Below are 10,952 nucleotides of genomic sequence, written 5' to 3'. Positions count from 1 at the left end.
TTTCAATTGAAATTTTATTTTAATTTCAGGTGTTCACTTACAATTCATTCATCAATAGCTTTCCATTGTCAAAAGTGCAGTGATTTTTTTTTAAAATAAATTAAATACAACATAGAATATAATAATCATAGAATTAAAAAAAAGATCATACCTGCTTACATTATAGAAAAAAAAATTGCATTTGCAAGAAACAGCAGAATATTTTACACACCAAAAAAAGCCATTCAGGTGCTCAGTATTGATCCCACAACCGAGAGATAAAGCTTTCATTTCTGAATAGAATAAATATATATTTCAAATTAAGACAAATGTTGCAAGCGTGCAATGGGCTGAAACAATCACAGTACTTGAACTCCAAAATAAGGTGCTGGCTTGATTGGAATCAGCTTAAGACACATGTCACCAAGGCAACCATGTTCACCAACATGTCATGAAGGCTCAACGGCGAAGGCGACGTCAGTCGCTCTTCTTCGCCGACTCGTCTTTGGTCTGGAGGCTCGTCCCGTTGGCGGGAGGCTCGCATGGCTCTGTGGCCGTGAGGGCGGCGTACGGGGAGAAGCCGGCGAAGAGCGTCTTGTGGAGCACCGACTCGATGGGGGCGAAGGGTGACGCCGCCGAGCCCGTCAGCATCATCCTCGTCTGGAAGATGCATAAAAACATAAACAAACGTGGCAACATAAAGTCATCGAAGTGGATAGTGAATACGTCTCGTTAATGGCTAGTTCTAAAACGAAAAAAGAAAATTAAGGTTTGTCTCAATTTTCCCAGAAGACATCTTGATGTTCTCCAAGACTTTTCGGAAATATTTTGTGGTCTGACGAGACAAAAAATAAACTAATTGGACTATATGTGTCCCATTAGGATAAGTGTAAAAGTGTTTACTGTTTTGTTGCTTTTTGGGGCCTGGAAGAACCATGAATTCTGCTGTCAACCAAAAGAATCCTCAACATGTCGCATTTGCTTCTCGTTAGTGAAAAGTGAGACAACGTCTTAATATGAAGCGAAAAAGTAAATAAACAGCGGGAAGGGCAGGAGATTGAATCTGACGAAACGCTTCGTTGTGAATTTGTGACGGATCAGAGGTGAGAGACGCTGTCGGGTTTGCCAGGCAAGGGTCGGATGACGCAAGGCTATGAAAAATGATGCAAAAGCCGCCGCCCTGAGGGTAACAGCAAGCTAACGGCGCCAGCCGAGGCGAATAAGGTTGCAAACGTTGAAGGTGAGACGACCGCTGCAGTTTGGTGTTCCAATACTTTTGTCCCCAAGTAGTATGGGTTGCCAACCTACGACCCGTGGGCCATTTTTGGTGCAGCCTGAAATTTGTAGGAATTTTTCTTTTGGATTTCTATTTAATCAACCAAAGAAAATGCAAAAACACCTTTGCTACAAGTTCCATTTTCCAGTTATGTGATTATCATAATTTTCCTCTTTTAACCTGCATTGCCATTCGGTACTCTCTTTTTTGGTGGGATCAAAAACAGAACAAATGTGTCAACTTAAAAGCAAAACTATGAAAAATAAACAAACAAATAAGTTAAATGTCCTGTTCCCAGGTTATCTTTAGTTGTGACTGACCTTGTTGACCACAGTGAATGTGGTGTAGATGAGCATCAGGTGGTGCGTGTGGAGAGGCAGGTAGTCAGTCTGCTGCAGAGCGAACAGCACCGCCCCAATTAGGGTCACCTTGGTTGGACTTCAACACACACAATAATAATTGATCTTTAAGAATTTGGTTGATTTTTGATTAATCACGTCTTAAAGCAATCATGGCAAAACAGAATGCAAAAAATGCTTTGAGCAGTTCATGTTCGTACCGCAACTTCCACACTGTTACAACTCAAGAGGGCTGCATTATTTTTGCATAATATGGAAATAGCAGTTCAGAACATTCAACGCTTCTCTCATTTTATTAAAATAAAAATATTTGGAAATAATGACAAATGTAAACAGCAATAGATTAAATAGAAAAAAATAATGCAGTTTTCTTTAAATAACATTAAAAAATATAACAAGCAAAATTCAATTGTAAACAAAGTAAAATCGACTAACTGGCTAATGGTTAAACCATAAAAATCTGTTATAAATAATTTAAATAAAATGATCATATTTAAAACGTGATATAAAGAATATTAAAAAAACAAAAAACAAAAAAAAAGCTAGGAAGAATTCAGAAAAAAGAAAAAAATACAAGGAAAATATTTTAAATAATGCTTATATTTTAAACAAATAATTACAAAACTAATTCATTGAAATAAAAGTGAAGCTGAAATCAGATCAAAATAAATAAATAAATCTTCCATGTAATACAGGCCTGGCCAATGAATAGCGAAGATCTGAAAATAAAACCCAATGAAATGCACTAGGGTGATTATTTATTATTATTATTTTTTTAATTCTACAAAAAAAAAAAAAACCTCAAAATCAAATCTTTTAAAATGCTGAAAATCTGAGAATCTGCGGGTGCTGAAGCACAAGCATGCAGGCATCCACTTTAATGGTAAATTTTCCCAAGTGTGCCATAATGAGAAATTCAGCAAAATTTGCATCCTAATATGAACCAACACGTGTTTAACTTTGCGCTACACAAAAAGTGAAATTTTTTTTTCCAATAGACTCACTAGGACATTTTGAGAAGCTCGTTGGTTTCTGGTTTCCACACGCCGCGGACAAGCTGCTCAAAGTTACTAATCAGACCTCCTCCAGCTCCTAGCGGGCACAAAAGTCAGGCCCGGTTAAATGTGATCCGATATCCCTCGTTATTACAAAATGTTTCACGACACTTCACAGTGATTAATCACGATAGATGGTTACGAGTTTGTTGCGTACCTCTGGCCCAGCCGATGGCGATCATGACAAGCAGTCCGTCCTTGTACTTGCTGTGCGCCTGTGTCACGCCGCCCAGCACCTTCCACGTGCGCGTCACTTCTTTCATTCCTGACAGAACGAAGCGCAAAGGGGGCCGCGCCGCACAGCCGTACACCAGATCCAGGGGGCAGTAGAACACCAGGTACCTGCGGGGACCCAAAAGCAAACTCGTCAGCCAGTGGTGGTAGTAGCGACTTTATCCACATGAGGGCGATGTTTATTCTTAAATGTGAATTTTCAGTCGTCATCAGGGAACTATTTTGACTAGTTTACACCTGTTCTCATTTTTTGGGGGGTTATCAAATATGCTGTGGTTTCTTTTAAATCTGTGTATGTTTTACGAACATATTGTGTTGTTTTATACTTTACTGTGATTATTTCCCCATGTGTTATCAACATAATTATAATAAATCGATATGGATGTGCTTAACCATGTTTATTATTGTAGCATACCCATACTGAGATGTTTATTTACACATATTTTGTGATTTTAATGAATAAACCATTAGTAAATAACATTTTTTTTAAACATTGAGGTTTAAGAGCTTTGATTAAAATACAAATATTTACATTTAAATGTTGAGTAATCTTGATGCCAGCAATCAATCAGTTTTCAATCAATTACCTTTGGCTATATCCCTAATTGTGGGATTTTCTTAAAAACACACAAAAATATATTTAAAAAAAATATATACATTTAAAGATGCTATATTAAGTGTCATTTTCATTGTTTGGACTTTGGATAAACAATAAAATTATAATATATTTATATTTATATACAAATAATTGGATTTCTGAATGGTCTGTCATCCACAAATATGAATAGCCTTTGAATTTATTTATTTAGAAATATGGAGAGAAAAAAAAACAATTTTTAAAAATTCTCTTCCTGGGTTTTTCAGATAAAAATTCTGATCAATTTTAAAACCGTAGTTATTTTTTTTTCTTTATTTTTCATACAGTATATCTTAAATAAAAAAAAAAAACATGATATGAAGTGTGACAAACAAGTGGGGAAAATAAGAATTATTAATACATACATAGCAAAGCAAATGTGGGGAACTTAATTACCTGCCCCCTTGACCAAACTCATTCATGAAAGTTATCAAATTAATTCTGGACAAAATATTAACTCTTTACTGCTGAAAATGGCTCAATGAGTCAAGTATCGCTTTAAATGTTTTCCTAATTGCAATTCCGTGTTGTACCAGCAGAGAGAGACAAAGTCTTCAAAGTTTGAAGATGGAAGCCACTCCATGAAAACAGCTGCAGGAAGTTTTAGTAAGCGTTAACAAGTCATGCATGATTCCTTCACAAGAAATTAGACAATTATAAATACGTGTAAAAGCAGACAACACGATCACTGTTGATTATTTGAAATGGCTCTCAGGCAGATTTTCCTTACTTTTCCGATTTATGAAAGGTTTATTCATATTTGATCTGTATTTGTGACCTGTTTGTTTTGTGCGAGTTTACCAGAGGAGCGAGGCGAGCAGGATGCCGGTGCCGTTGGACAGCGGCGCCACGGGCGGTTCGGCCAGCATGATGCCGGACAGCACGGCACCGCCAAAGCAGTACAGCATGGAGCTAAACCAGCAGGCCAACGGGCTCGCGCGGGAAACCTCCAGAGCTCCTGTAAGGTCGAGTCGGACAGGACATGTTAACTAGACACGAGACAACAAATGCAGCATACAGTAACAGTGTGGTGAAGTGGATTAGTCGTCAAAGTGCTCGGCTGGTTGCTTCCAGCTAATCGGCACACAATGGCGCCTGCTGATTCAAACACGAGACTCCACTTTTTACAGTTTAAAACCATTTACACGCCATTTAACCTCACGTCTTGTGACACTGAATAATATTCATTACAACAGTAGCTTTTTATTTACTATATCCCATCATTATCTCAGGATTATAATGCCAAGTTATTAATATAGGTCAGTTACCTGACATACTGTAAATCAGATTTTGCCCCCCTTTGTTTATTTAAGGTAAAAATTCTAAACAAAATAATAAAGAAAAAACAAAGTGGCTTTCGGTCTCAGATTAAAAACAAACAAACAAACGATGAAATAGAATTAATTTGTTTAAGATTAAAATGTACTGATTTAAAAATACTTTTATACTATACAATTTTAGGTCAGTATGTTTTTATAGAAATATAAACTTGGGATAAATCGATTATTGCACCCATTATTTGGTGAAGCATACAGGCTTTTTTTTTTTTTTTTTTTTTTGTAAATTTTATAACCGGGTTAATTTGGTACTGCCTTTGACCACTCCAGTTATATTGAAATTTTGGAAAACTTTATTTAACTATAGGGAGCTATTTATCTGTCGAGGTATTTATTTAAGAAATGTTGCTGAACCTGGGAGCTCCCCACTATTTTTGTTTGATTATTTTAAAGTCAATTGTCAAAAAAAAACAAAAACAAAAAAACAATATTTTCCCTTTTATTGCAAATAAGTAAACAGCTCCAGATATCGGTTATCGGTGCCCTAATAATTGGTATCTGCGTTGAAACACCATATTGGTCTCTCTCTGATATAAACAAAAAAGGAAAACTAAATAAATAAAACAAAAGCAAAGTTACCTGAAAAAAAAAATCTATTTCAAGATAATCCTTGTACTGTGAACCTAAAAGTGATTTGTAGACTGGTAGCAACACTTTCAAATCTGTATCATATCTAAAACTGTGATCCTTAACTTTAGGGCCTTGAGCTGTGAGCACCACCTTGAGGCCTGTGAAAAATTGTCAGTTTTACACATGTGGGCCACAAGGGCTGCAGAAGTTACAAGCAAACCTTCTACAAAGAGTAAATTCTTGCAAAAGCACAATCCTCACTTCGTGGACTTTTCAATCAATTATTTTACTTGAGACTTTAAATTCTTCTTATAGTTTTTTTTTTTTTGTTCCAATAAGATCTATCTTGTGCTGTGTGTAAATTCATGTTTATATATAGTACATGAGGTAAATGTTATTGTGACAATCACACTGTGGATTTGTGAAATAAATGGCCACTTCGGACTGGAAAAGTTGGGCTTCGAGGTCAAAAGGTTAACGAACACCTGCTCTAGACACCTGTGGGACCATTCCGTCCCAACTCCACCTGGCTGGTGCACTTGGCTAGACGTTCAAGTAATCTGGATTAAACCACAGATTAGACCGCCAGAGAACTGGTGATAAATTTGGAAGAACTAAACCTTGTGTCATTCGTTTCAGATGTCTTTGAGTTTTAAAACGTGATTTTATTGCATGATCTACTACGTAGTCTCGGGTGGGTCTCTCCTATCTGGACTTTGCAACGACTTCACCACACCCTTGTGTCCCATGGCATAGAAAAGAAGAAGCCTTATCTCTGCCCATTTCTAGCCTGAAGAAAATCTTCACATGCAGCCTGCTTCCTCTCAAATCCAAAATCCTCAAAGTCGTTGCAAAGTAAACTCCAGTGAGAGCGCTTTGGCAGGAAAAGAGATAGCTAACTAAATCATGGCAGAGGGCCTTTATTTACTTAACAGCAGACAGGGAGGTCGGGGGACGCTTTCACACTTACTGGTATATTCAAATCTAAAATCTATGTCAAGTAAAAGTGGAGTTGGAAAGAACATTTACCATGCAGAAAAGCATTGAAATGACAAGAACGGGCTAATTTAATAGCAAGAACATTGTGGACTAGTCAAGCGTCTGAATTGTAATCATTCCTAAAGAAGAATCAGCTGCAATCCTGCGCAAGGAATTCACTTAATTCATTTACTCCACACATACTTAAAGGGAAGTGTTTATTTGAGAGTTGTTTTAAGTTTATGATAGGATCATGTAAATAGATGCACACAACACAACATTGGGGAGCGACCGACACACCCCAGAATCTACTGGAACGAAGGGTGTGGTAGGCCATCAGAAATTTTTGGAGTTTCCAGAAGAGCCGGTTCGGTCAACAAGAAGAAGAATTTTTTTTAAAACACAGTATGTGATGGAAGCCTTGTTAAAGTTGTGGTTTGGTGCACAATGTGCAAAAAATCAGTTTGCATCCCAACGAAGCACTTCAAACATTTGGTTTCATCGACAAAAAATAGGGCTGCTTGATTAAAGGAACATTTATTTTGGCAATAATTGAAATCACGATTATTCAATCAATTATTTATTTTTTGGTACAAAACAAGAAAATAGAATAGAATAGAAATAGAAACGGTATAATTATACAAGTTCCTTTTGGACCAAACATTATTTATTTGTTTATTTATTTATGGATTTATTTATTGATTTATTCATGTAAGCAAAAACCTGAAGTTGAAGTGCAGCTTGTGCACTGTGCAGTAGAACGATCATTTATTTTTTGGTACAAAACAAGATTTTTTTTTTTTTACACATTTAAAAATATTAAGACCAATTTAAAAAAAAATAGAAACACTATAATTATGCAAGTTCCTTCTGGACCAAACCAAATTTATAAAAATATATATTTATTTATTTATGTTGGCAAAAACTTGAAGTTGGAGTGCAGCATGTGCAACTGTGCAGTCGGACGATCATTTATTTTTTGGTACAGAACAAAAACAAATAAAAAATGCGAAGAAAAATAAAATTCTTTGAAACATTATAATTATGCAAGTTCCTTTATGATGAAACAAAATTCAATAAATTAGTTACAGTATTATTATTATTTTTTAAAGGTGCAAATGTATAAATGTAAACAACTCAAAAATTAGTATTGCAATCTTTTTTTTTCTTTTTTTTTTTTACAATTATACTGATTTTGTAATTATGGAGTGTAATAATTGACATTGCAATTGAATTTCGATTAATTGCACAGCAACGTGTCAGCACATTTTATGCGTGTAATTGTCGTGAAAACTAAAATAATAAGGATGACTTGTTTACACATAGTGTTGAATACTATGACACATTTGGAGTATGTGCATTGAAAACGAGGCAGGATTAAACACGGGAAAGAAAGAGGAAGTGAGGAATGTCCAAAGGCATTCCTTTCCTTTTTGGGAATAAAAAAAAAAAAGTTTGAGTGTTGACAGGGCAAATATATGACACTGCTATGTCAACACACACATTTCTCCCACAACAACCCGTCGTCACGTGTGCACGGAGATGGTCGTAGCGGCGTGTCAAGAACAAGGGGTGAAAAGGTCGCAGGCGCCGGGATGCTTTGTGAGGCAAGTTCCAAAATAGCCCACGCTACCTTGACGACAATGGATGCTATTTGAGCGTCCACCTGTTCTCTGCGCCATTATCACTGTGATATAATGTCAACAGGGAGGCACATGCTTGCATTTTGACGCAATTACACACTCCCGATATGTCTTCCTGTTGCCCTTCAGACGCCGTCCAATGAAAACGTGTCGCTAACAGATGCTTTTTTTTTTTTGGTTGCTGTTTTTTGGGATAAAAAAAAAAATAGCGATAACAAGTTTAAGAACAAACTGTGTCCTAACTACGTCTGTCATAATTAAATGCAGATTTAAATGCTTGAGTAAATAATCCAAAACATACTGTCCATAACTGGACTAACTTGTTCTCAAGTTGGAAACACATGTATGTTTATATTCATCAGGATTTCAGAACAGTCTTATGGCAGCCAGTGTTTACTTGCTAAACATGTTCATAGCCATGTTTTATTTGTACATGTTAAACCAAGGAAACTTTGCTGCATGGAAAGTGAACCACCGGAATATTTGCAGCTCGACATTTGCAAATTCAAACATTCAAACATTTTTTGGGACTCTATTTCCTCTGTGCTCAGACCAAAGCAATCAATATTTTGCTCTGCATGCCATTTTGTGGCAGCAGACAATTGAAATCTTTTTTTTGGTGCGTTAGTTATTGCTGGATTTTCACTATTTCACTATTTCCTTCCCGAGCGTGGCCCCTGCTGCTGCTCACCGCTCCTTCAGGGGATGGCTCGAACAAATTTCACCCCACTTTGGTGGATGTGACAATTAGTGGTAATTTAATTTATTTGCAGCAGGGTTTGGCCACTATCCTCCATAACTGACTTTTGTTTTTGCTTTTTTTTTTTTTTAAATAAACAAACTTAAGTGCTCAACAAATTAATAAAATATCTAGTTTTGCCAAATCAAATCGTGTTTGTCCAAAACAGAAGTCTATCTATCTACAATTTTTAGTTTCATTTGAAGACTGCAGATGCTTTGTGCTACTTTTAGTACATACAACTGGGCCTAATTTGTGCAATGTTTTTGTTCGTAATCAGGTACTGAAATGTTCTAAAATGACTGGCAGTGAATCAGTTAAGAGTCTCGAAAGTGCTCAAAAGTTTATCTTTAGATCAACATCACATAGTATCACTATTTATCATATTTATGACTACTAGTAATTTAATTTTAATGACTTTGGAGACTGGAATGTGCATGAAAAATCCACACAGAGTACTTTTCCCTTTGATGGCACCATTTGAATAACATGCTTCAGGCTCAAATTAATCAAACTGGTCCAATGGGTGACTGTTTGTTTGTTTTGGGACGTTTGAGAGACTGTCAGAGGTTAAAGGGCAAGCACACCTGATCTTACCTGGCTGCTCCCTCAGAGCCATGACGGACACGACGTAGTGCGCCATGTCAAAGAAGGGAAACATGGACAAGTTGGCCAGTCCGTGCGACAGCTCGTCCAAGGAATCCATCATTTGGCAATAAAGTTCGACAACTTATATGTGTTTTAGAAAAAAGACGAGGCACCAGTCCAACTCGAAGCATCTGAGCAAGCGCCTTTAGCTTGAACACAAATGTACTTCCGCCATGGCGGGAATACAAAAACAAAAAGGCAAAGTTACTCTAAGACAACAGTAAGTTTTAAGCATCGAGGTCGCCGTTCGTCACCGGGCAACAGGTCGCCTGTGAACCCACTGTATTCATCCCTCGGCGGCGGCCGTTTACCGACGCTGTCATGGTCACATAGGCGGAATTCCTGCTCTGTTCTCCGCCATAGTAGCGATGCTGCAGGAGGAGCTAGAGTCGCGTTGCGATTGGCTCAGAGGGAGCGGGTTGAGCCAATCAGGTGTCAGGAAGTGGCACAGGGCCGACCCCCGCCACGCAGTACACTTCACTGCAGTGTTTACATGGAGTAGCGCGAACGTCACTAACGATTGCCATATCAAGAGAACGAAACCGACGTAGCTTAGCAATTAAACAAACAAACAAATAAATCTATATTCTCATTTTATAACCATAGAGAACGTGGAAAATTTGGTAAAACTCAGCACTTGACTCAATATTTTCTGATTTATTTTATTCTTTTTATAAGAAGGAAATTATTTTGAGTTTTTTTTTTAGGGTTACAAACAGAAATACATGCTTTTTTTCCCATCCATATCGCTTTATTACTTTTTATGTAATAGGGTTTTATCCTCATAATCGTTGCAGATGAGATGAAGCAAATGCAAGTGGGGTACCAGAGGCGATACTAAACTTGGGGCGCTAGGGGATGCCCCATTCAAAATCTCTGCATATACGTTTACATCACAAGTCATTAATGGCGGTCAAATGAGTGAAAGCAAGCTTCTTCGCTCATTGAAAACCATCGGACTTTGGATCATTGTAATTTGATTTGTGAGGATTATTTGATTCCATAAATGTGATGAAATGTTGACTCCTATAACAAGCTGCCTGGTTTGTACGGTAGTCACAGGCAAAAGCAATACAAAACGCTGAAAGTATTTGCATTGCATTGCATTGCATTGCATTGCGGAAATATCAGAAATGCCCGGATGTTCGTAATTGTCAAATGTCAATAACCTGAGTTAAGACCCTGAAGCATTTTATTTGATATTTTAAAATATATTTTCACAGCCCGAGCTCCAGTATGTCATTAAAATGTTTAAATTGTTGTATTTAAACGCCAAAATGCACCGAAATTTATAAATTAACACATTAATATGCGTATACAATTTTATCCTTTTAAATGTTGGACACCCAACAAGATCTCTTTTAAATATGAATTTCTAACATCATTTGTAAACCTAAGAGCACCTGAAGGCAGTTGTAATGTGACCAAATGGCCACTAGATGGCAGCAAACAACCATCCACTGCTTCATTTCTCCATCAAGCGACTTGACACCTTTA

The 10,952-nt window shown here is 37.0% G+C and overlaps 1 protein-coding gene across 2 annotated transcripts; it reads right to left on the bottom strand.

Annotated features, from left to right (window-relative positions):
* Window positions 1-9,856, bottom strand: tmem38b (transmembrane protein 38B). Of its 2 annotated transcripts, none has more exons than XM_077498078.1 (6): window positions 9,405-9,856; window positions 4,342-4,498; window positions 2,827-3,011; window positions 2,619-2,706; window positions 1,576-1,693; window positions 1-639 (listed from the first exon to the last, which is right to left on the bottom strand). In XM_077498078.1, exons 1-6 carry the CDS (start codon window positions 9,514-9,516, stop codon window positions 457-459), a joined length of 843 nt encoding a protein of 280 aa, XP_077354204.1. In that variant the 5' UTR covers window positions 9,517-9,856; the 3' UTR covers window positions 1-456. The 2 variants fall into 2 exon arrangements, with proteins under 2 accessions (XP_077354204.1, XP_077354205.1); XM_077498079.1 differs by having other exon boundaries at window positions 9,771-9,793.
* Window positions 9,857-10,952: the final 1,096 nt, after the last annotated feature.

This window comes from Festucalex cinctus, chromosome 15 (genome assembly GCF_051991245.1).
Source record: "Festucalex cinctus isolate MCC-2025b chromosome 15, RoL_Fcin_1.0, whole genome shotgun sequence".
Taxonomy (NCBI): domain Eukaryota; kingdom Metazoa; phylum Chordata; class Actinopteri; order Syngnathiformes; family Syngnathidae; genus Festucalex; species Festucalex cinctus.
This window is presented reverse-complemented; position numbering and strand designations above follow the sequence as displayed.